The sequence below is a fragment of the Rhagoletis pomonella genome, unplaced genomic scaffold (assembly GCF_013731165.1).
Source record: "Rhagoletis pomonella isolate Grant_MI unplaced genomic scaffold, Rhpom_1.0 Rhpom_scaffold_00007, whole genome shotgun sequence".
NCBI lineage: Eukaryota > Metazoa > Arthropoda > Insecta > Diptera > Tephritidae > Rhagoletis > Rhagoletis pomonella.
In genome coordinates, this window is record NW_023458561.1 from 31,238,715 (window position 1) to 31,265,700 (window position 26,986).

A 26,986-nucleotide genomic window follows, 5' to 3' on the forward strand; every position below is an offset into this window, starting at 1 on the left:
TTTTTATCAGATATTTGTTTTTGAATCTTAAACAGCTGTCACTGCTACACTCGGATTCAGTTCATACACAACGTTTTGCTAGTCAAGAGAGAGAGAGCGCGTTTTGGAATATAAAATTCATAAAAGCTTAGCCACAAGTCTAAGAGACTTACTCGTAATATGCTAATTACTCGTATCATGCAATTCACTACATAGCTAGATTTTATTATAACACCCTACACATAGCATTTATAAAAAAAATTTAGAATTTTTAGCGCACAAATATTTTGCTAAGTTTTTCACTAATTTTCTCTTCTAACTGGTTAAGAAAATGAATTTTTTCTAACGCATATGAGTCATTTATTTTGAAAGTAGCATAAGTCACTTCACAGCTCTTGTGTTTAATAGACCAGTTACCAGTTTCGTTTCTCAACTTTTCTCGATAAAACCTGTAAAACTTTCAAAAAGTAAAATTTCTCTGATCGATAGATCGCAGCACTTGTGCTGACAAGTAATCCGTCATCTGAACACATGAGGTACGAAGTGACTTATACCACTTTCAAAATGAACGGCTCATATATGGAACTTATAAAAATTCGTTTATTTCACTTACACATAAAGTACATATTTAAGAATAACCCCCAAAAAAAAAATATTAGAAGAGTATAAAATGATGGAGATTTTAGTCATCACTTATCCCCCCTTTTCAAGATGGTGTACACGATTTCTAAATAGGGCACCGTCTGAAAATTACAAAAAAATTTTCTTCTCATTTAACAAGGTAAGTGGCTGTGGTAATACTTCGAAGAAAACGACATGAATTTTCATGAATTTTTTTAGTTCCTACGTAGAGCTATAAGCAATTATACAAAGGACTTGTGGTAAAAAGCCAGTAAATCTTGTAAAAAATTTGAAAAGTCGTTTCGAGAAAAACTCAAACGAAAAAAAATTTGCCTTTGGACGCCTTTCTGTCGTTACAATAGGTTTGTTCGTCGAAAATTCAGCAAGCATTATCCAACACTCAAAATATCAGAGAATTTGCAACTTCTCTCCAAGAGAACTGTCACTTTGCTTCCGCAATTTTTGAGTGTTGGATAATTTTTTGGTCTGCACGAGCGCGATTTGGGCAAAAATCATGATAATTCGTACAAATTCGTACAAATTTTTTGCTCGACGAACAGACCTACTGCCGCTGCTAACTTATGAGGTAAATGCTTTGAATTTCATAATAGCGTTGCACTTAATTTTTAAACGAAAACATTTTTTTAATATTTTTATTTTTTTTTTTTTAGGTTGGCGTAGTTTAATTATTCTTGATTCACGGATATACTTATGTAAACGCTTGTAAGTCTGTGTTTCCATTCCTAAAAATCAATACCAATTTACCACGAGGGAAAAAACCTAACAAGGGAAACCTAGGAAATCCCAAAAGAGAAAACTGTGTACCCAAATGGTACACATATAAACTTATATGTATGCATCTCGGACAAACAAATTCCACCTAGGTTCAGGCTTTGCTTGCCGTGGGGTTATTGCTGTTAGAAAAGGTTTTGCAAAGAGACCTGTTTGAGAAGTCACTGACTTTTGGCAAGAAAACGTTTATTCTCTCACCATAATATTTTTTGTTTTTACATAAAAAAAAATGTTTTGTGTGTTAAACTTTTTTAATGAATATGAATACTCAAGGCATCGTATAATAGCCTCCTAAGTAAAAACACTATCAGCTGGCATTTGATGTTATCTCTTACAATTTCTTCCATTTCTATTATAATTTATTCCAAATACGCCAATACATACACTGAACCAAAAGCACACCAACCGCGTACCAGAAACAACACCCCGCAGTACGGGCGAGCGACTACAGGACTGATGAATCGGCAGCTACCTGGTAAACTCCGTCAATTACCGACCGACTACTTGCAGTGTATTTCATCGATTACTTTTACAAGGCAATGCCCTAGGCGGTAGTCACCATCGGCTCTCTCTGCACTACCGGGAGTTACTAAAGTAGTCACTTGCGTGATTTATGGGCGCCCTCTGTCGTAGTTTTTCGCTATTCTGTTTACGACTGGTTCGACTCTGCACTACCATGTGCACTACCATGGGTTAATAGAGTAGCTACTTACCTAGGAGTCGGTGCAGTAGCGGTTCAAAAGTAGCGATTGACTCCAGCAGTACTGGAGGGTATGTAGTGTACTTAGCCTGCGTCCTATGCCGGCAGGAATTAATAAACATCCATACACACACACACACACACACAAACCCACGTTTGTACACCTTGTGCCACTTGTCGCTCAAATCAGTATTAAGAAAACAACAAAAACAAAAGCCCAAAACATGTTCCATTCACGCTTTAGTTACCGCTCTGTGATCATTAAGCGCGCATCGTTTCTGCTAGCCGCTCGAACGGATCGCTTGTTGCTTTCTATAAGTCACTCTTTTTGTTTTTTTGTTGGCATTGTGTGACGCGCGCGCACAAAGCAAAACTAATTAAAAGTGCACACGAAGCTATGTAAATAACAATAAAAAATAAACAAACTAAATAAAATTGCCAAATCCAAAGTAACAATTAGAAATAAAATTCATATAATTACAAAGTGCACAAGTTTTATATATGCAAATAAGTAAAAGTAAATTTAATTTTTAATATATTGCTTTCAATTATATATCTACATGTGTATGTTTATTTTGCCACGCGTTTGATTGCCAAATAGATACTGGGATTTTTCGTATTTAGTGTTTTCCCCTACGCATATTGTTTACTACGTAAATATAAATTTGCAAAGCTGTTCAAGCTCAAAAACTTTGTTTATATGTTTGCACGTGAGATTATTGAGAGTCAATATTACCAAGTAAGCATTTTCGCGTGTACGAAATTGATAATAAAAGAATATTCCATCTGTGATAAGCACGTATGCTTAAAATAAACGCAAACGTATCTATACTCTAACAGTTGCGTAGCCAAGGGGAGGGAGAGCGATTGGGGGATAGACCCCACTTTGATAATACCCTTTTAGACCGTCTGCAATGTGTGCAAAAATGGAGTAGGCTTTTCGGCGATATACACATTGGTTCTAGAAGTAATAACCGCCGGGCTGGGCGGTATCAGGAAGGTATTTAAAAAATTTGCTGGCAGCACGAAAAAACTCTTCCCGACACAGTCTTTATACCCATAATTTCCAAAAATTCAAGAAATATCTTCTTTCCCTGTGTGCCATCGGAATTACGGGCTTGACAATCCGTCAAAGGCTGTCAGTCCTTGAGTCGAATGGAAGCTCAACTGGCAGAAGTCTTCGGCTTTCGAGGTCTGATCAGAGACTTAATTCTGGTGCCAGGGGGAACAGAGCCCCCGCAGAGTATTCTGTGAGCTAGATGAGCAAAGCTAACGAGACGAGCAAGGCGAGAAAGACAAGCGAGATGTGCACGGCAAGACGAGTAAAACAAGCGAGATTTACGAGAACGGCAGAGGTTTCGGTAAGCTTCGAATCCTACCAAGGTCCACCTCACACTGCCAACCGGAATTTCGGGGCGATTATCATCACATTGAGAAGGTATTCACGATAAATCTCACTCATATCTGTGCTCGTTTAAGATACTTCTGCATTGGGCAGTTACTTTTGAGGAGGTGTTACTGTACCGTAGAGATTTATTCGCTGCTTGGCTGTCAGAATAAATATTGACGGATTGTAGAAATATTACACTGCTATTAAGCCATTGGGAGGCCTCCCTTATAGCTGTTAATTTCGCCAGAAAAACACTACAGTTGTCAGGGAGCCGCCTGCGTAGTTTGAGCGAAAGGACTCTAGAGTAAATTCCGCTTCCAATTTTATTGTCAAGCTTTGACCCGTTCTTAAAAATAGCGGTAAAGCCTGGATATAAGTCTGAGTAGTTAAGCCAGTCGCTCCTGTCTGGGATTCGGCTATAAAAAAAAAGCTGCAATCCATCTTATGACGGAATGGTACTCAGAGCTTTTGAGCTGCATTCAGTCTGGTAAGATTGAAGCTGGCTTGATAGCTACCGTAAAGGTCGGTAGTGAGAATATTTAATATAGTCTCCAGAGCCTTAATGAGAGTAGAAGGTAGGACGCCCGTGATCAACATGGTTGCAGCCCCATTGTACCCTAGACAAAATGCCGACCGAAGTAATATCGCAATTTTCTCCGTCTGAAATTTCGGAGGTAAAATTCTACTTCCTTCCATTTCCCGGCCATAAAAAATGAATCAGGATGGTTTCAAAATACTAGTGTGTTGTCCCGGATGACACCAAAAGTTTTATAAGGGTTTATTGGGCAAAATTTAATAATATATACTCTGCAGTTTTGCTCTATAAAATAGTTTATCTATTGAAATCTCAAATAGTATGGATGTAGAGCATTCACGATCCTTTAGAAGAGGAGTCCCACTTTGAAATGAGGAGGAAGTCATTTTATTATGTAGTGAAATCTGAAATGGTATGACCGAAGAGCGTGTTCATGATCTTTATGAAGAGAAGCCCCACTTCGTAAAGGGAAGGCGCATTTTTTACAAAAAGTACGTATATAATTTTTCTTGTTGCTGACTAATTGCTCAACAAAAAAAAAAGGTTAATTGCTCAGAATGAACCTTTACTTATCCTTATCCTTATCAGGACACCCTGTACATCCGGTATTCGCAAAAATTAAAATCTACCCAGCATTAGCTGATAAAAGCTGTAAAATTTTAATTGCCAATTTTCAGTAAGGAATAAGCGAGTGGTAGTAAAATATATAACTGTGAGAATGGCCCATAAACTTAACTATGTTTGAAAAAATCCACACGACGAAGCCTCTAGTCATTCAGTTTCATCCCCCTTTCCGAGATCCTGGCTACGCTACTGCGCACATATGCATAAATATGTATGTATAGATGCATATATACTCGAATACTAATATACATTAATTTATACACAAAACAATCCGGTTAGAAGAAATTAGAGATTAGCATCATGAGCAGAGAAGTTTTTAAGTTTCGCTTGTTTAAGTGATTTGCGAATTCTTTTGATTTATTATCGCTGCGTCGCGACGAGTCTTTTGTTTTATTTATGTTGTTTTAATTGTAAATGTTTTTGCCTAACCTTGATAATTACATTTTGTTGATTTTCTTGCATATTATTATTATATATTTACGTTTTTGCCCACATATTTAATTTGCTTGTCTATTAGTTCACTTTAGGGAAACCCAAAATATCCGTTCGCCGCCTACAAATTTCCTAATTTTATTTTATGTTGCAGTAAACACGATTTGGATTCTAGCTTTGAGGGATTTTAAGTGTGCGATGGCACATATTACAAATTTACATACTTAAAAGTATGTAACTCGATAATAATCCAATAAGTCACGTCCATCTACAAATTAGTCATAATGCGTGCGGTTTAAGTGTTTTTATTTTTCGTTTGAATTTATGAACTCAATTGGTTTTATACATAGCGAACAATGACTTGTGGTTATAAATAAGTGGCTTAGTTTATATGATGGCATATAAATGAGAACAGTGACTAATGAGCTTAGAAATTATCTAGCGGTTTATTGTATCTCACTAATTTACTTACATACATAGGTTCGGTTAGGAGGGCTTGTGTGGAATATTCCATACTTTCATTCCGGAAACAGAATTGCCCATTGTGAGTGTTCTGTTTAAGCGAGCGCCCCATAACCGAGAGAGTAGCTAAGTAATTTCAAGTAATTATTCTACTGACCCAATTACTATCCCTAATGAAGCCGAGGAGATCCAATAGTTCCCTCTCCGCTATCTCGCCCAGACTGTTGAAGAAGCGTAACGAGCTTCGACTGTAGACCTGGACATCGAAATAGACAATGGTCAATTGACTCTTCCTAATCCTTATTACGGTAGCTTTTGCATCGAGAAATTATTGGTATTCGCCATTCGTTGAAGCATAATGAAGCAAAAATATATCGCCTTTTAAACCAGATCTGGAAAATCCTTATTTTTACTCTTAATTTACTCTTTCTTTTGCAGATGTTCAAAAATGTCCTGCTCTAAGGCGCTGCTGTTCACGTTACTACTGAGCTGCCTCTTGCTTAATGCGCAAGTCGATGGTAAAGAATATATGCGCTGCCAACTGGCGAGAGAGCTTTTGGAAAAATATGGAATCAACAAAACATTTCTTTCAAACTGTAAGTACCTTGCAATAACAAGTAGTGAAATAATGCAATATTTTTTTTTTTGTGTTCTAACCTACAGGGATATGTTTGATTGAGCACGAAAGCAATAGGAATACCAAAGTTGTGAAGCGAAATCCCAATGGCAGCGCAAGTTATGGACTCTTCCAAATCAGCAGCAAGGATTGGTGTCGCGTTAGTCGCAAAGGTGGCATATGTGATATGAAGTGTGAAGGTTGGATACAGTACTTTGAAAATAATTTAAGCTTTTAAATCTTTATGCAAATTACAATTCATTTCATTGTTCACTCTACAGACTTTATTGATGACAATATTGCCGACGATGTGGCTTGTGCAAAAACGATCTTTGAACGTGTGGGCTTCAAGAACTGGCCCGGTTGGCAAACGTCCTGTCGGAATACGCAAAATTTACCAAATCTCGGCGTGGCGTGCAATATACAGACAGTGAGACCGAGTCGTACATTGAGATTTGAACACAAGTCTAATTATTATAATATATTTCAAATATCAAATAGGTATAGTCGGTAGCGGAGCAGAGCGCAGGGTAATAGTTATTTTTGTTGTATTTTATATTACAACAAAGTGCTCGAGCAAACCTACATACATACATATTTTCTTAACAGTTATGACCTATTGGCAAGGCAATGCTACTTACTGATTGAACAAACGAATACTTAAACAATAAAAACAAAAAACAAGGTACTTTTCCAGAGGCAGAGAGCATCGCGGCAAACTTTTTTCGTTTGCGTTTGATTTTTTGCCGCACGAAAGCCCCTCAAAACAAATCGGAAACATTAAATGTTTTTTACTCTTTGTACTCTCCGACTATGAGTATATATTTTATCAAAGCATTTACAACATAATTGGCGAGAGGTGAGAAGTAAGATCAGGGGTAACTAGCTAAGTTAAAAAAAGGAAGAGTAGGGTAAGAAATGAATGCTTCAATGATTTCTTAGTGTTCACTGAAGTTATCATTCAAAATCACAGTTTGCCGATCGAAGCAGAGCAATTGATGTTGTTGCTGTTGTTAGCTCAGTAAGCGATTGTGATAATTGGCTATAATGAAGCCAAAGCAGCCGACAGCAAATCCACAAAGGTGGCTAAGCGAAAATTGAAAGTGTTAATGGAGTAGTTTTGTTTTTTTTTTAGTCTCAACTCTGGCAGTCGGTATGGAATATGAACATGAAAGACTATTTTCGTTTTAACTCATGGCAAAACTTAAAAGTGAATTAATGGCTGGGAGGGGGTTTGTCTTAATGCCTATAAGCATTCCACTTTTTAAATAAGTAATTATGTGCTTTTTACTTCGAATCTTTTATGAAATTTATGAAAAGAAAATCGGTAAAGTAATACAATAATGCTGCCGTGTGAAGAAATCTTTCAGAATTTGTTTTACGGAAGTGTAAAGAGAAGGGTTTTTTACGAGTTCATGCCAACCCCTTCATACGATTTTCTTTGAAAATTCGATTTCCGATATTCTTAAAGATTTCGTAAAGATTTTACGAGCTTTGGTTTTCCGGGCACCTATCTATATGAAATGGGCTCCTATATTTTTACTCTTTAAATTAAAATTATAAATTTTGAATTTAGATTTCCACGTAAAACAACAACACTATTTGTATATTGTGATCGTGTTCATTGAAGTTCTTATAACGGTATAAGTGGGGCTTGTACTGCTGTAGGGAAGCTATTGAAAAAGAAGGTGTGTCTCGCCCAAATCGGTTTATCGGGCCCTAGCCTGGTGGAACTCACTTGCCTTAATTGGTATAAGTAAGGCACCATGGACCGCCCTACCCAAATCCAATTACTTTAAAGTACACATAATCTTCTCGTTGATCTACTTAAATCAAATAAATAAAAATTTAGTTTTTAAGTGTTCCAGACAAAGATTCGTTTCCTACTTTTCTCACAGGTTCGGACACATTTTACGGCTAACAGCCTCCTACACCTTTACGTGGCGCGTTGCACTAAATAAACCAACTAAACACACAATAAACAACACGTAACCATAAATGTCAACTGTGGGCGTTATCAGCACAGCCTGAAGGACCACAAACCATTGCAAGAAAAACAATCGCATTTTAAATGCAAGCGAACTGCAGAACAATGCAGAATATACACACTTAGTTATTTTTTTTTTCATATACATACATGCATACATACATATGGACGTGGGCATGGATATATTCTTTTATTAATATGAACATACTTATATGCACAGTTGAATGGAATGGCCAATGTACGAATATCTCTACAGTAGGGGTATTCGCGATCTTGCGCATACGATGTTTAGATAATTGGCATAAAAAGCATGCTTCGATAATTTTGTTGCGGTTTCATGTGTACAAACAACGTATACACCGGATCGTGAATACCCTTAGTGTTTTTATCTGCGCATGCGCGCAGGTTGACTGTCTGCCTACCTTCCTGCCGACATTGGCATGTTGCTGACTACTCGTCCAGCTGACAGCCTACGGTCTTTGTTTGCTGTCTGCAGCCAATTTTCATTTTCACAATTCAAATCGAAATAAAGCCGCAAAGTTGCAGAGTAAAGTAAGAAAAAAAAAAAAAAAACTAAATACTTTTGCATTTAATTCTGTGACTTGGTTGACATGCATGGGCGTCGTAGCAACGCGCGCCGAATCAGCGAAGAAAGAAACGGCCGTCAAACGTCCTCGCAGGCGGCAAAAAAAAAACAACCGACACATCAGCATTCGAATCTTCAATTGCGCAGGAAAGTTAAGCTTCAGGGATCGAAAAAGTTCATTCTGCTGCATTCGCTAGTACAAATGCATATACATATGTATGTGCATACCCTGCCAGAAATGGTGCGACTAAACTCTAAAGGGAGTACTCCGAGATTAGCCTCAATCGGGTACAACTGGGCATGAATTAGTCGCAACTAGTCTCATACGGGGGTATTGTTGGAGATAAATTAGTCACCGACTCCTCCAACGTTTACAATTAACGATTTAATGATATTGAACTTAGACAATGAAATTTTATGTGCAGAGTTAGCAGATAGAGGGAGTATTCGCTTAACAAACCAGAGAACCCTGGTTCGTATCCTGCCTGCGCAAATTTTTATTTTTATTTTTTAAAAGTTATTAGCCGTTTTTTATACCCGTTCGGATATAAAGGGGAACAATTAGTCTCTTTGTAGGACATGCTCGAACAAAAACAAACAGTTCATTGCATAAAAAGAGATCAAAACAGCATTTAGTTGCATGTTCCTTTGCGATTGGTCCTGGAGTCATCCCGGATTAGTCGCATTTTTCGCAGGGTTTGCATAAGGAGGTATGTAGGTTTTATATACTCGTACTTTGGATACGCGCAGTTGGCTTACTACAATCGGTAAGAGAGCTGCACCATATACATACATACATACATGCATACGTGTTTACATGTACGTATGTATATGCTCCGTTAAACTTCCATTGTATATGTATAATGTACGTACATACGTATAAAGATATTTCCTGTTCGCAATCAGCGAAGGGTCCAACTACGCGTTTAAGTTTCGGCTTGGCCCAGTTGGGTGTAAAGGCACATCGAGCCTTTTGTAGCTTCGTTAACTTTGTGGTTTTGGTGAATCATCTGTAGTAAATGCAAATTTTTATTGCTAAATTGTCGTTGGTACTTTTACACGCAGGCGTTTTATGTAGCAATTGCAACCATTATATTTATTGTTGTTTTTAGCGATTGCTCGGGCGCATTGTGTGGGCACGAATGGGAAAGTTTGACAAAAGGAATAATCCATACATACATATAAATTAAATACAAGGGGATCAATAGCCGCCGTAGTGGAGTAATTGGAGGTGCGCACTAATACTCCGTAGGTTCACACCACAAATGGGAGGCGAAGCTCGGTTAAGCACGGCCATGTGTATAAGCGGCAAAATATAATCTATATAAAAAATACGAGAAGCGATTTTCGGTCCAAGTAATCAGCTGAGGTTACAAAATAACGTGCTTTGGCTGTAGAAATGCAAACCAGTTATTTTTTGAGATGATTTGCCAACTGTTATGCAATTAGACTAAAATTATTTAATAATTAATGTCATCAGATCCATACCGTTCGTTCGATTTTCAAAAGTGAGTGGTTTTATTTTTTTTCGAAAGGTGTTGCCACCTTTTAAAAAGTTAAGTTCAAATAATTTAAAATGTTAAACGAACTGTTACAAAATGAGTATCAACCGAAATTGTTTAAAAGAGCTCTGCTTCTTAACTTAACTGTAGGAGGGTTGCCACCTGTTTAAAAAATTTAATTCAATATGAATAAAGAGAACTCGGTAATTGAAATACATTGCATGCATCCTTATATGGGCATCAGACGAAAAGAGTTTCAAGAAGGTAGAGGTTTGTAAATATTTTACAGAAGGTTGCCATCTGTTTGGAAAGTCGAATTTAGTTAACTAATACGTAATGAAATATTTAGCTACTTCAAACGAAAAAGTGTTAGAAAATATTTAGTTTGAACACTAAAAATATTTTTGAGAGGTTTGAGAGTTTCTAACCGTTTAAAACGTTAAATTTCAATTATTTAATAAGGCTGTTAATAAGATTATTAAAATATTAGTAACAATCGAAATGGCTAAACTATATTTAGAGGATTACCACATCTTCAAAAAAATCAAACTCAACTTAATTTATCAGTTATTTAAAATATGTATCAACATGGATTTAGTTCGAAATTTGTTTTGAAGGTAATTTATATAACTGAGAAATTAAGATTGGGGCTGAAATTTTGCCAAAACAATTTTTTTGTGACCGATAACGAAGTTGTCATATAAAACGTAAGAAACAAAAATATGTCGTTTTATTTGACACAGTCTAATGTATATGTACGTTTATGCTGTAGGTGGTAACAAGCTAGCAGATCAAGTTGGTTTTTCGATGAACGTGTGTGGGTGTTACAACGCCATTGCGAGCAAATCAAACCAGCACAGCAACCAAGAGTTTGCCGAAGGTAGCAGAACGCAAAATAAATTTTTGTGCACAAAAAACGAAAAAAAAACCTTCCAAACTTCTGAACGCTTAAATTTAAGGCGCGTCAACTAAAAAGCAAGCATCGTTTGTAAAGCATCAGCTCTATTTCGCTATTTCTTCGCCAGCCTATCTCTGTGCTTACTCGTGTGGCGATTTATGAACACGCTTACATATACATACATACATATGTATACCTGAATTAATATAAGCATTAGGATGGTAATGTTTTTTGAGCCACCCACAGAACTGAGGGTATCGGAAATAAGGAGACCCGTTTTTTTATTTCGAAATTGGTTAACATTTAATGCTACTGCCAGACAGAATACTTCAGTTCAGAAATCTTTAAAGTACTAAAATAATAAGGCAAATCCGAAACTGAAAAAATAGTTGGTAGAATTTTAAAGTATAAAATGCATCATAGTTTTTTTGGAAGTTTTTCGAAAGGGAAATATGTATTTTTATTCGTTCCATAAATATTTACTTTTAATGCTTTTATAGCAATTCTACAAAAAAAAAAAATATTTTCTTCATTTAAAATACGGCGGCACCATTAAATATTAACCGATCTCAAAATAAAAAAGTACGGACTTCTGTTTTTTTTTACATTTTTTATAATTCTCTGTGCTACCTGCTGTGTATTTTTGAACCACCCTAATACATACACTATTCCTTGCTTGCTTTTATATTAAGTGCAGTGAAGGTGTGTTGCTGACTGACTTTAAATGTGGCAATAGTTCCGACAACTTTAGTGATGCCATGGCGCTGCAAACCGCCCCTTATACATACTTACTTGTATGTGAAGAAAAAAAGTATTCGAAACAACGAGGCTCCACGACAAACAGATGGCATCGTTGCGATATGATAATGATGCCGCCGACGCCACGACTGTCACAGCAAATACTCGAAACCTTAATTTGCGCATTTTCGTTGCAAAAAAAAAAAAAAAAACTAGCAACAAAAACGCGAATGTGGTAACAACAACGACAAACGCACATTAACTGGTTTGTTTTGGCAATTTTGTTGCACTTTGTCGCTGCTAAAAGTCACTGTATAACTATGTATGTACATATCCATGCAAATAGTCTATACATACATACATACGTACATACATATTTTTTTTGTCAAAACACATAAGCAGCAACATAAAATGGAGTGATTTTCGTAAGTGCTGCATTTTGACGTTTTAGTGCATAAAGACATAAACATTAGCAAATGCTGCATGCCTATTCGTGGTTTACATGGAATTTTTCGAAATATTTTAACTATAAATAGTGAAAGAGTGCGCGGGTGATTGTTAAGGCAAGCTAATCTTTAGAGAGTACATATATGTATTTACACTTTTCGTGTGTTAAGTTAGAGCAATGTATAAAATACTTTAAATAAAGTTACTCCGCCAACTTATACGTTTTTGTAAAGTTACGTTGAGCTCAACCTTCAGCTCTAATCAAATTAGGAAGGAACTTTTCACGTCGTTCGAGTCTAATCAAAGTTTTTGACTTGCATTCATGCGACTTTTTTAATCAGAAGTTAATATCAGGAAAATAATTGTTTTTTTGGACGAAACCAAATGTTTCGAAAACGACAGCGAATAGCGAATTAGAAGTAACGGTATTTTAAAGCTTTTGAGAAGGAGAAATAAGGAAAAGTTGTTGGTTAAAAAACTGACTTCGACCTTTAAAATTGGAGGGTCCAAAGCATAAATATAAATTTATTTTTGTGACCTGGAAACTGTATCCGATGAACGTTTTAATAACTTTTAAAATGCATTTTTGCTGTCCTTGCGTCAAGGAATTTATTTCTATTGTCGCAAAAGACCGAAAAACGTATTGCAATTTTTTTTAAGTGCTTACATGCGCTTTTTAAGGTCAAAAAAGAAAAAATCTCAAATTTTACTTCTGAAGGTCGGTTTTAAGGTCAAGGTAATTTTTCATTCAATCAGACATTAAAATTTACCATAAAAAATAAAATTTTTGGATCTAATTTTTATTTTCATTAATATTTTTTTAAGTTCATTCATGCTTTTAAGGTAAAAAAAAAATTTACTTATGAAGGTGGGTTGTAAGGTTAAGCCAAATTTTCATTCAATCAGACATTCAAAATGACCATAAAAAGTATTCTTTTTGGATTTTTACCAAAAAACAGCATATAAAGAACTTTTAAAAATTTCAGTTATGTTTTCGTGTGGAAAAAAGATTAATTGAAACAAATAAATAATTGGTTGAAGCATCGATCCATTTATTGCATGGCCCAAAAATCAGCGTTTGTGTTGTTGACTTAAGAATCCGTTCCAAAGGGTCGTTCTCTGGAAAATTTAGAATTTTTCTTAAAGAAATTAACGATATTTTATTTGACAGTTTAGAGACCAAATAATTTGAAAAAAAAAAAATCAATTCATCTGCTCTACTGCTACTAGCTCTTCAGCATGCCTTGGTTTGGTGTCTTTTTTTTTGTCATTGAGTTCTGTTTTTTGATATGAAATAAATTATAAAAAAACCTGACAACTAAACTTACAATACCTAGTTACGGAAAGGTAATTTTATTATGCATCCGTTTTTTTTTTTATGGTGCGCATCACCTAACCAATTGAAAGGTATAATAAAATGCATCCGTATGTAAATGCATAGGAGTTTCCGCTGTACAAGTGAGTTTCCGTTTCAAAAGCAATCCAATACTGCAGTGCAACAATGCCTAATGTAATACAACAATTTTTCTGCTTTAGCATGTACCGACTATTGTCAGAAATGTAAATTTTGTTTGTGTTTTTTTAATATTACATACATATAAATCAGAGCGTAACAGACTTAAATGGCAGCGAATGGTTCCAACAGAGTGCACCCACTCACCTTATATTTATGTATGTATGAAGGTGCATCCAGATAATGTATTTAGAAATATGTATAAAAAAACATATAGCATAAATTGTTTAGAACGTGTAAGTGTTAAAAACTCATAAATTATTTAAAAATATACATTAGGACGCACCACTCTCCATAACAAATTTGTGCTCTTTTTACATTTAGGATTTTTGGAGGTACATATTTCGAAATCGGTCTATTTAACGCAAATTTTAATTTCGGTAGAAGGGTGGTACTTCCATTGGGATGCAGATTTGCCCATTGTAAATGCCCTCTGTGGGTGGTGCCAGGAGGAGGCACATCCTTCTAACCGAGATTAATCCATAATATTAGTATAAAGTCTGTCAAACCATTTATTATCCCGGATGATGCCGTAAATGTTCGATATTTTCACCTTCGCTATCTCCCAAAAGCTATTGAAAAAGTGTGATCCCAAATATGCTAGAGACGCCTTTTTTGGAGAGCTGGGCATTGAGATACGAAGTTGTGAATCGATTCCTCTTCATCCTCATCCCGACAATTTCTGCAGATGCAGCTTGCTGGTATACGCCACCGATGGAGCATTGGTCCTATAGCATAGTGCCTTGTGATGACACCGGTAAGAGCCCTAACTCCAGATTTGTTTAGTGTCAATAGTTCCGCAGTAAGACTCCTATGGGGTCTCGACAACAAGAATCTGGCGACCTCACAGTCATCTCGATTGATCCCCCAGGTCATTGGTTACTGCTGTGGTGTATTCTTCAATCCTCCTTAGCAGAACGGAAATCCGCGGCAGTAGGCAGTTGTCCGCTTCGATAATTTGCATTTTAGAGACGTATCTATGTCTATGTCCAGGTATTACGTCCAGGACTACGTCTAGGAACCCAGCAGAGAGAGGTTTTGGCGTGACTCAGTGCGGCCAGTATTGCACGATATTTCCGAACTGCTTTTGACTTTACCACCCTGGAGCCTTATGTTTTCAATGCCACCTGACTGTCAACGAATATAGAGACGTTTCCTGACAGATATTCACTATCCCGTATGATACATGCCGCTTTCTCTATGGCAAATATCTCCGGCGGAAAGCAACTGCAGTTATCAGTATGGGAGTATGCAGTAAATTGTATGGGAGTCTTAAAACTAAAATCCCAGGATGACGTGAGGTAACCAGTTTCGACATCTAAGTCGGCCTTTGCAACTTTTTATTTGATGATGCACCCTAATGCCACATAAAAAGCATATTTTCATATTTAAAACCGCGTCAAAGGAATTCAAGTATTTTTAATACTATGTATATCGCTACGAGTAGGTGCTGTACGGGAGGACACATAAGCATTCGCGATTGGGATACACAAATTTTCATATAACTGCATATTATTCATGCAAATGGTTTCCCCAAAAACTGATATTTATGTATAATTTACCACTTCCTCCTTCGGTTGGCAGTTGTAGTGAGCATAGTTACATTTAATTACCATTTGCCTGTTGCACTGTGACTTCATGCATCGGCTGTTTAAAACTTTTTAAATTTCATATGGTTGTAGCACATAAAATATTTTATATGTATTTTGTATTGAAATTCCTCTCAACTCAAGCCAATTTACTTTATGCTCTCATCCATCTATCCGGCGCATCGACCCATTGACTGACGGCTGTCGACGATTGTCACGGTGCTTGCATATAATTTTCATTTACACCAAAGCCTGCCACATTTACTGGCCTACGTACATACATACAGACATACATACATACAAATGTACGTTCCTTTCTAACTTCACTGCCACCTGTTTTACTTTACTGTCGCGCTAGATATTCACTGGTACGTTGTTATTATTGTTTTAACGTTTTGAACAACAGTTTTTGAAACGTTTGAGTGCGTTTAATTTCCGGTTGCAGCCGCGCATTTTGTTGGCATCAACATTGGTTTTTTTTTCATTGTTGTGGCAAGAATGTTACATATATGTATTATTTATTTATTTACTACGTAAGTATTTGAATATTCTCCTTGTGGTTTATTGTTATAGCCATGTTAATTATGTATGTATGGTCAAACGTTTTCAACCACATTGGCGACTAGGCAATGCGAATGCGATCAAGGGCCCTGATGGAACTTTCTTACTAGGCTGTTCGATTGTTCGCCTTTTTTCAAAAAACCGGTTTTCGAGTTATTCGAAAAATTGCAATTGGAAAAACCCGGTTCCCCATTTTGAAATTAAGAAAAATCGAATAAACCGGTTTTATTTTATATAAATAGTTTTTATGCAGTGAAAATGTTTATGCTGGTATGAAGTCATGACCAAAAATTATAATAAACCTATTAATGTGAAGATAGTTTTTATTTAGAAAAGAGCAAAGCAAAAAAGTCCAAAAAGCCCAACGTTTTTTTTTTTAGATAAAAAGTAAAAGAAATAAAAATCAGTGAAAAATTCACGTTTGGTCTTATCTTAACTTTTTTAATATTTATTGCATTTTTCTGACTTGTTTCGGTTTTCAGTAAAGCCTTTGGCCCCTTAGCCGAGTACTTAGAGCTGCGTACTGCCACTCAAGAGGGAGGTCCATGGTTCAATTTCTGGGCCCAGCAATATCCAAGAAAGTTTTTTCATATGACGGTCGCTCCTCGACAAACCTTCTTTTCCTGGCGATCTAGTATCCAAAGCAATGGGACATCATTGTGTTTAAAAAGGCTTTTAAGTTTCTCAATGCACTCCAGGACTTGACAAGGTTTAAATCTAAGAGGATAAGATAGCTTTAAGTACCGCATGACTGTCGCTAAATAATACATCACCGACTAATGACGTAGACCTCAACTTCAAAGATGTTCGAGAACTTCCCCATATGTAGGTACATGTAGTCTCATCCTGACGACAAATATCCCTTTTTTGGGGGTTGAGAGCCGTGCTACACATACCGCAGATTGCTCGCCTTGATATGTTTTTCCACCATAGCGGTACTCGAAGTCGTTTTTTTGCAGACATCTTTTTAAAAAGTGCCTCTCTAAAAAAGGCAATTGAATTTCAGCAATTCTTCTTTGAAGCATCTTAGCTGCTCATCTGTCGGTAGTTGGTTTCACATTTCGCAACACGAAGGTTCCCTCAATGTCAAGAAAACTGCATTGTTTTCCGCACACAAAGGAAATTTATGTCTTTGTAGTTAACGTATGTAGTGCCCGTAGAGCTTTACGTCCTTTGCGCGTTCTGGTTGGGTTGAAAAAGAGCTTTCAACTTATAGGAGGTTAAACTTATTCTAAGCCAGAGACGGATTTGTATTATGCCCAAGGGATTTTGTAGCAATTTAACGAATACAAAGATCTTCCAATTGATGGGGGCAGAATTTTTGGAATGTGAACAGAATGCGAGCTCTCTCTCGCTTTTGCTACCTGTATAAGTACCTTGCCGGTTTCAATATTTCTTCTGGATATGGTTTTATGGAGTCTTGCAACATAATTTACTTAAAAGTAATGTCAATACCTTTGGTAGTCAATCCCAGCAGACTAGATAACCTAACAAAAGGTTCTGAAATTACTTTAAATTAAATTATGTCTTTTAAAACTTCAACTCAAGCCATCAAAAAACTAACAGCTGAAAATGTAATAGACCGACTCGACGATAAAATAAGCAAACAGTTCTCAATGTCTACTGCAAAATACCATCTGTGCAAAATAGAATTGCTACACACCTTAATTACCAATTGGAAGGCAGACAACATAAAAACCATAGATCTCACAATTAATTTTATGCTTTCGGGTGGCCAAAAAAAAAAAAACAACCAACAACCAACTACGTGTATGTACATAATTCATGGCTTTATTTTTGTTTCTTATTTCTAAATATTTCGCCTTAATTCATTACAGAAGCGAATGAAAAAACATTGCAAATGCCGATGAATTGGCCATATTTGGCCAACTGTGCGAGTGTTCGCAGTTGCACTTAACTGTGCGCGAGTGGTAGGTAGTTAACTAGTCGCTACTCAAGCGCCACTATTGGATAGCAATAAAACAGCCACAGCTGTGATTGTTGTTTTTCCCGAAATGGTGAAAATCTCTAAAAATCACTGCGAATTTTTGAAATTCATTTGATATTGTGAAAATTGTTTGAGCGCATGTGTGTGAAACGTTTTAATCATTGAACTGCAATTGGCGTTGTTTGCTTTTCGAGTTGAACAACTTACATCGCACACACGTTTGTATGTATGTACATAAATATCAAGAGAAAATGTCGTGCATCAAAACTTTTTCGAAATTCCAAGAATTGTTTAGATATCTGGTTCTGGTTCCCAAGGTAATTATTTTTTTTTTTTTACGGGAATCGTGAGAAATTTTTGTGAAAATCCTCCTAGTTCCAAATTTTCTTTCCGCACCTAGACCACGTCGAGGACCGACGTAGCCGAGTATTTAGTTAGAGTTCTGAGTTCGCTTTTAGATCTGATCGACCCTACACAGTCAATGCCAAATAGTCGAGTGTAGTTTTACCATAAAAAAGTGCGTTGTAAAAAACCATTTTTCACCTTAAGGCTGTCCAGTTATATATACAGTGACGAACAAAAGTATTGGCACAGTGAATTTTTCGCAATATATGCAAAGTTTTTTATTATAATTTATTTTCGATAATTTTTATAAAAATACAGTTCATTTTACACCAAAAAACATAAAAATAAAATCTCCAAACTTTGTGCAAAACTCATGAAAATTCCTTAAATTTGCAACTTTTTATTCAGATATTTTAGAAAAATTCTAAGCATGCACTTTTATAGTCCATTCAATTATAGTATGACAAAATGGAAGTTTAAAGTTGCTAGAAAATCGCGTTGATTTTTGACAATTTTTTAGTGAAAGGTGTTGCTCATTTTCTCCATACAAAAAATAATTGTCGAATATACTTTGTATGGAAGAACTTGCGTGGAAAAAAAAATTACCAAAAATCAACGCGATTTTCTGTCGACTTCAAACTAAATAAAAAGTTGCAAATTAGTGGGCAAATTTAATGAATTTTCCTCAGTTTTGCACAAAGTTTAGAGATTTTACTATTTTGTTTTCTGGTGTAGAATGAACAATATATTTATTGCGAAAAACTCACTTTGCCAATACTTCTATTCGGCACTGTATATGTGACCGCATCAAGGTGCATACTTCAAATTGGAATAGATTCTCAGATGGCCTAGATGACAAATATAAGCTAAATAAGTTGTTGGTAACAGATCAGATCATCTGCTGTTTGGAGTCGACGCAAAATATTAGTACCCTAAATTCAAAATCGCTGCTGTTTTTCCCTCAAGTCATCTCAAGCCGCAGAGCAGAAGTCCTTCTGAAAGTCTATACAAGATTTTAAACTCTGTTGGATTTTATTAACGTTCCTGCTATGTCAAAACACACTCAAATCAACGAATTAGTTTTTTTCTTTTTTCCTTTTATGATTTCATGATTTCATTCACCAAACTCAATGCTCGCTACGTCAGGAACAAAAGAAATGAAGATTTGCTGCAGCGGTGTGCGTACGGAACAATGGACAGGGGCAGATCGGCGGCGTTCGAACAATAATACCACCTATGCGTATATTTATTCAAGAAGTGGTTTTATTTGTTGAAAGAGTTGCTTAAGAATTTAATTTGCTGCTTTTCTCTCTTCCTTTCTTTTCTTTTCTACTCTTTGCCCTTGCCATGGGCAACTGGCGAAATAATAATTGAATTTTAAATGCCCTAAGATTTGTGTGGCTAAACGACTTTCGGAGTGCTGACTATGTATAAGTGAAGTGAAGTGAAGTAGGTGAGCTGAATGGTGAAAAAGGGGCAGGATATGTCATTGCCGTCAAAGAACACAACAAGCAAATGTATTGAAATGCTACGTGCTTACGTATGCAAGCAGAAGTTTACTCTTATAAAAAGGGAGTTTAGGACATTCTTGCTGATCGGCTTTGTTTCGTAAAGACGGAAGTGACTGTACAAATACACGCATGCATATGTGTATGCTAATATAATATAAAAAAGGGATAAAATTTAAGAATATATTGAAGTAGAAAATATCCTTTGTCTGCGGTTTATCTTAGATCTTGTTTCCCGTTCATTGAAAATTCATATAAAGAATTCTGTAAATGTTAAGAAAGCATTTCAAGGGTCAGTTTTTTATTCAGTTTTTTTTTTTTCTATTTGTAAGGACCTTAGTAACTAAAAAAAGAAGGAACTGTTAGAACACGATTTTCGGAACCCAGTACAATGCCTACAGATTTTAGTTTTAATCTATCCGATTCGTGAATATACAAAAGCGAGATAAATTTCTAATTTTCCTCAAACCACGCACCTATTTATTTATAAGTAAGCCAAGCAAATGTCAAAAAGACGAAAAAAGCCTGTTAGCAGCCCGATAGATGGCGTAGTTGGATATTGGTACGTACCTCTTGCTGTCGCCATTATTAGGTGCCGCATTATCAGATACCTCTGGGTAATCTGGCATGCAAAGCAAAAGTAGGTCAATCAATAAAACTAAATCAACACTTGCATTACCGAGTACCCTTTGAAGAAGTTAGCAGCCCGATCAATGTCCTAAGCGGTGTTTGACCATCATTGAAGATGTTTTGTCTGAGATTTGAGGACAATGTTTTGTGAAGTCCTCGTCTGGTGAACTTCAATATAGAAGACTTCGTTGACCAAAATACTGGAGCATGTCAAACGAGCTGCACTTATGAGAAAGGTATTTTAGGACAACTCCCATTCTTGCTATTAATGTCGTTCTGAAAAGAGCGGCTATCAATATCGCAGGCAAGGGCTGCATTCAGGCTTAGGAATAACTATTACTTAATTGACACAGGAATTGGAAAGGCAACTTGTAGTTCAATTTTACTAAAAATATAGAGATTAAAATTTTGTGAGTTAAAAACTCGAAAGGAGAAAATAGTCAAAGTAAGTAAAGTAAACATTTTTCATATAATGAAACTAGTTCATTGTTTTTCTCTTTTTACTTGTAATATAAACATTTCTAAAGTAAATGTATTTTTCGATTATTTTTCGGTTTTTGCCTTTTTTGCGATTCTAGTGTCTTTTCCTACCTATTTCGTTATTTTATTTTGCCTTTTTTATAAGTTTTTAGGTCCTAAAAATCCGATTCTTGGTCATAAGTCATTAATCAGGCCAAAAGTGCAATTTTGTTGACCAGTGTAATCATAGAGAAATCAATTTTTTTGCCGCTTTCGGTCATTTCGGGTTATTCTTTGTTCGAAAGCTGTACTAACTATTTTTCGGATCGCAAATATAATTTGAAATTCGGATTCCTCACACCAAAAACCCCTCCAATACGAATTTTCAGAGTCATCGAAAATCGTAAAATTTCGCTCAAAACCAAGTCGCGCCTATAAATTTGACTTTGATATTACACAATTAAATAACCTTATCTAGAAAATGGCTAACACCACTAAATTCAGCGTACCCGAATTGAATTTACTAGGTAGGTCGTCGGGTTGCTAATTTTATCGACTAGCACAATGATATCGATCTTTTGGTATGAATGGCTAAGACCCGATGCCAGAAGCTTCTGGTGAAAAAATCTCATTTTTGGCAAAAAAAAGTCAGTTATGAGGTTTTGCAGAGCCACGACACGCGGGTTTGCACTTTAAACGACGACATTTGTATGTAATGGCATCTAATGGAAGCTTACCGCCTCAGGAAATGGCGTTGTATGGAATTAAAATACGAAAGACTTATGAAACAAACTTTACAGCTGAAGTGTACTAAAAATGCTTAGCTTTAAAAATAAAATTTTGTCTCCATACAAAACAAATCAACTCTAAATAAGAAGAAATGAAATAAATTATTCAGATATGTTAAGTGATGAACTTAAATAAGAGGATAATTCACTTGCGCCCACACATTTCCGACACGCATGCCAGTTATGCTGCAAACAAACAGTAAATGTACATATGTGCGTATGTTCATAGGCAAGTGAGCGCAGACTTATGCAAAAAAAAAAAAACATATACACAAAACGAAATATGCTCCCATATTCACACAAACTTAACTACATACATAAGTATCTATGTATGGCTGCATGCGTCTCTTGTCATTTGTATGTTTATAAATTTCCATTTTTTTGTGGAGGCGTACGCCATCAGCGTCAGCTGTATATATAACCAGTTTTAAAACATTTAATTTGTCTTTTATACAAAACTAATATTAATGCTGCCGCTTTAATTAGGAAAAAAATCACAATCAACTAATATTTGGTTTAACACTGACGAGTGACATGCAACGCTAGAGAAAACCAATATAGTACACTCGGTGAGCTGCCATACGTTGTCAAAATAAATTACGAGTGTTGTTGATTAAGTGCTCAAAAGCAGTGATGCCAGATTATGGGTAATTTCCCTATTTGAGAGAAATTTTACAGCAAAAATTATTAAAAGGGGAAAAGGGGCATTTCCAATAAAGAAGCGATTTTAATTGAATACAATTATCGATGCATAATTAATCAATATTCAGGAATATTAGACACTCTTACGTAATTAGTCGTTCTGAAGATGTGATGTGGAGTAAAATTATGTATAAGTATTAAAATTTATAAGGACAATTTTGAAATTTTTGTCCCTTTAAACAATTCAAGCGCTGATTAAGAAAGAATCTTTTCCATTGTAACCGGTGTTTAATGCAAAAAGTGGAACAAATTATCTGATGAAATGTTAGATAGTATATGTACATCAAGGTGCCCATCGAAAATGTTTTTTTTTTTGGAAATTTCCAGACTCTACCCCATAATTTTTCTCGTTTTTCTGAGAAAAATTATTGCCTGTTTTTATAGATTTTTAAAGTTCATTTAGAGGTCGCGACCTGTTTTAATAAATATTGATGAATTCTTTAGCCACTGCTCAAAAAAAACTGAAATTCGGGTATATACACAATATAAATTCAAGGCCGAATTTAAGAAAAGTCGCCTAACTTCGACAATTTTTTTGCGACTGCAATAAATAAGGCATCAGCTTATTTAAAAAAAAAAACAGATTTGATTAGATTGTAGAAATTATCGATGGTCAAGATATAATAATATTTCCAAAAAAAAAAAAAACGAATAAAATTAGGGGGTAGAGTCTTGAAATTTCAAAAAAAAAAACATTTTTGATGGGCACCCTATTATATATGTATATTAAGGTAACATGAATGTTACCTTTTACTACTAAAATATGTTTTCAATTCTTTGGGAATTTTGTGGAATAAATTTTTAAAATGTGGATAATTGAGGGATTTTTTCCCCGATTTAAGTGAATAATTTAACAGAGAATGTCTGGCATCACTACCCAAAAGCATCCTCATTCATACAAATATACCTAAATACATATAAATGTACAGTTACCGACTGCTTAACTGGCTTAAAAAGCGGCTAAGTATTTAATAAAAAAAAAAATTATTTTAATTTTTCGAAATTTAAAACTCAAGTTCAAAACCCACACACCGCGTGTTAACATGAGGCGGCAGCGACAGCGATAGACGATTGTTGGTGGCGTTGGCGTTAGCACAGTGCGTTGGTGTGATGGCGTTGTTAATTGGAGGATTTCGAAAGCGTTACCGATGTACTGAGCTGATGATGTTGACGCCGTTGTCGAAGCTTTTTTCTGTTACTGTTACTGTTGTGTAGTTACTCATACCTGTGAATGTTTCTGTTGCTGCCGCTGTTGCTATTTGCGCTTTTGTTTGCGCAATTGTTAATATTTGGTTGTAGGCGTTCGTCAGCCGCCAGAGTTGCTAGGGTACAGGGTATTGTAGCTTAAGAAGTTTAAGTTAATTGTAAATATTTTGAGGTGGCTCCAGTTTTTTTTATACATTTTTTTTCACTTTCATTCTGTCTGCCACTCGTTTGTCGCAATCAAATAGTCATTTCATTTAATTAGTCGCTACAAAGTCGAGTACCACCTATGTAAGTATTAAATGTCACTCACGCGCGCTGTGTGTGCCTAGCGCGTTCCACGCACTTCGTAACAAGATACACATGCCTGCATTAAATGCACCACAATGGCAGAAACAACACACATACGCTATACATATGTACATGTAAGCCACACACGTGCCGCGACAAGTAGGCGCGCAGGCGATTTATCAAAAAGGGAAAAGTAAGAATAAAATAAGCAAGCTTCTGATGGGAACCGTTGTTGTTGTGGCTGTTGTAGCGGCACTACTAAGCCCCGCCTATTTCGGTTCATCCTTCAATCATTGTCGTCAAGTTCAACTAACGGTGGGCCCAAGAAACGGGCAACGGGTGGAGCGAAAATCAGTTATTCGATTTGGAAATTCTAATAGTGCGGAAAAGTTGCGTAATATGTTCACATTGAACCGGGTTAAATCGTTTTCCGATTGGATAATATCTACGGTTGCTTTAAAGTTTAATTTATCATGTCGAGCCCTAACCGCCAAAAAGACTTAAGCGCGATTCAAAAAAAAAAATTTTTTTTTGATGCACCAATGTTTTGATTCAGAAATGCATCTAGATCAGTGGTGCACAGTGTCAAAAAGGCTATCAACATTTTTGTCTTCATACTTGTACACCAGCAAACGTAAACTAATTCGCTGCTGGCTTTGCAACAACTCGTAGCTCCCGCAGACTCCCGTGTGCACCACTGATCTAGATGCATTTCTGAAACAAAAATAAAATTTTGAAAAAAAAAGTTGTCTTACATCTTTTTGCAAATTTTAGTCGTTGTTATTAAAATGGTTCAGGTATCGTTTTAAACATATACAAGAAAGAAAATTCGAAAAATAAAAAAATACGGAATTTTAAAATTAAAAAATCGTAAAAGCAAAAACGTATATAATTTGTTTACTCTTATTTAAAAAAAAAACCTACAACTGATCTTAAAAGATCTCGAAATTTTCCAGGAGGGGTTTTGTTAAGATATGAATTTTTGAGCTTTAAACATTTTTTTTTTTGCAAACTCTAAAGAAACTAATTTTAAAAGGTACTGATATTTTCTGGAAAGTGTTTTTTTTTTCAACTTTTAAAAAAATTTTTTCCAAGCCCTAAATGAAGCTATGTTAATTTTTTTTTTTAATTTTAAAGAAACACCTTCTGGAAAGAGTCAGGATTTTTTAAGGTCAGCTAGAGGTTATTTTATAAAAAGGTTGCACCAAAAATTTATATACATAAGTTTCTGTTGTACGATTTTTTAATTTCAAAATTCTGTGACACTTTTAATTTTCGAATTTTTTAACATGTTTAAAAAGAGACCAGAACCATTTTTGTAACTATGGTAGTTTTTGAGATATTAAAAAAATTTATTTGCAAAGTCTGGGAAATTCTGAAATTTTGAAAAATTTTTTATTTTTTTTTGCTTTCATTTGGCAGAAGTTCGTTATATGAGAACAGAAAAGTTCTGACCGAAATTCATCCAAATCAAAAATGATCGATTCGAACTATTGACCGATTTGACATGGAATGACCCATATGTAAGCATATGCAAGTGGAAAAAAGTAACACCTAGCAGCTATGTATTCGCAACAACATTCGCAGCATATAAATAGAAAATGAGATGAAACTTTGCCTTTTATTAATTCACAACTAAATATCTAGTTACCACATTAAAATAGTTGTGCTGCTGTTGCGAAAGTAGTCAAGAACGCGTTAATTGTGAGTAAATTGTCTGAACTTGCTGTTTATTGTTAGCGTCCAACATTACACTCTCCCAGGCGTAGGTTGAATAAACTCGAAACTCTGACTCAGTTTGCTATTTTTGTCTGCATTTATGTGCATATATGTGTGTGCGTATATGTATGGTAGTATCGGGAGACTATCAGCAATAACCCACCCTGCAGTAAAATTCAGAGACAGTCTGGCAAAGCGCTAGTTCCGCAATGAATATTTCGGAACTATCACTGAACTATTTAGTACAAAACGGCTGAAGAGCAAGAAAGTTGAAACTTGCGGGGTAAGTGTACAAATTCTCACTTCCTCTCACATCCAAAACGGAACCGGCTAAAAACTAGTTGAAAATTAACGAACTGGGCGACAATTGCCACCGCCAATGATATCGCCATGTAAAACTGAACAGTTGAACGCATTGCCTGGGTATTGAGCTAGAATTAGTACTGTCGGCAAAAGCTCTAGTTCTACGCTAGTTCTGAGCTAGTCAAATTTTCTGCAGGGAACTGACAGAAAGCCTTAGACTTTTGCAATTCGCCTTTGTTCCATTCAGTTCCATTGGCTATTCAATTTAAAATGTAAATTCACTGCAATACAAAGACTCATGTAGCAAAGTTAGTCAGCGGCAAAAAATATTAGTTCGCGTAGCGTTTGCAGAGGTGCTGCAATTAGCATTCGACTCCGCACCAAAACAACTGCAAAAAATTAGAGACGGTGTTGTTGCACTTTGTGTGGAGTTGCGTTGAGAAGCGTTGTTGGAATTGAAGTGTAGCATCTCATACATATGTATGTATGTACATATATATATGAATACATATGTACAAATAAACTAGAGTACACGTACTCTATAGCTTACTGATGTAGAAGAAGAATGTGAAAGGTCATTATGAGGTGTGATTTTGCGCTTTTACGTACTCTTCTCTACGCTTACGGTTATTTTCTTCATCGCCTGCCTGCCTTTGCCGTTATTGTTGTTTACATTTTCTCTTGAGTGTCATGCACAACTTCAATTTCCAAACGAATGAAGTGCGCTTATGGACCACACAATACCACAGCAGCGACAAATGACAAATATTTAGCTTAATGTAACCCAAAAAAAAAAAAACAAAAAACAAAAAAGAAAAAAACGCTTGTCAAGCTTCAAGTGGCTCTAAGCTGCTGTGTAAGTGAGTTTTTTTTTGTGTGTCTTTCCCAATTCTAAACGCGCGAAGGCAAACCTGCTGCACAACAGCAAAAGCAACCGTCACCGTCACCGCTATAGCCATTGCCTTCGCTATCGTCAGCCACACAGCAATAAACCGAAAATAAGAAATAATTTAAAAAAATTAGTGTTTACCACATGTGGGCGTTCAGGTGGGTAGACAGTGAGCTCGTAAAACGATGGCTGCTATTACTTTTTGAGCAAATACATACAATGCGCTTGA

General features: G+C 35.9%; 2 protein-coding genes across 9 annotated transcripts in view; one reads left to right on the plus strand and one right to left on the minus strand.

Moving 5' to 3' along the window:
* LOC118742593 overlaps nt 1-26,986 on the minus strand; it is a 54,003-nt gene that overhangs the window by 16,976 nt on the left and 10,041 nt on the right. The gene's annotated exons all lie outside the window — the stretch shown is intronic.
* LOC118742596 (lysozyme c-1-like) lies at nt 2,315-9,448 on the plus strand. Of its 7 annotated transcripts, XM_036474792.1 has the most exons (6): nt 3,328-3,530; nt 5,974-6,131; nt 6,199-6,351; nt 6,433-6,581; nt 6,653-6,681; nt 6,761-9,448. In XM_036474792.1, the coding sequence occupies exons 1-5, from the start codon at nt 3,352-3,354 to the stop codon at nt 6,656-6,658; spliced, it is 645 nt and encodes a 214-aa protein (XP_036330685.1). In that variant the 5' UTR covers nt 3,328-3,351; the 3' UTR covers nt 6,659-6,681; nt 6,761-9,448. The 7 variants fall into 7 exon arrangements, with proteins under 7 accessions (XP_036330688.1, XP_036330686.1, XP_036330687.1 ...); XM_036474790.1 differs by having other exon boundaries at nt 3,308-3,530; nt 6,433-6,681; XM_036474791.1 differs by having other exon boundaries at nt 3,335-3,530; nt 6,653-9,448.

What these genes read in the sequence shown, in the direction of transcription:
- LOC118742596 (XM_036474790.1), top strand. Translation starts at nt 3,352, where the DNA reads ATGAGCAAAGCTAACGAGACGAGCAAGGCGAGAAAGACAAGCGAGATG. An exon ending in ATTATCATCACATTGAGAAG is followed by an intron (nt 3,531 to 5,973) that starts GTATTCACGATA and finishes TTTCTTTTGCAG; the next exon opens with ATGTTCAAAAATGTCCTGCT. An exon ending in ATGTGATATGAAGTGTGAAG is followed by an intron (nt 6,352 to 6,432) that starts GTTGGATACAGT and finishes TTCACTCTACAG; the next exon opens with ACTTTATTGATGACAATATT.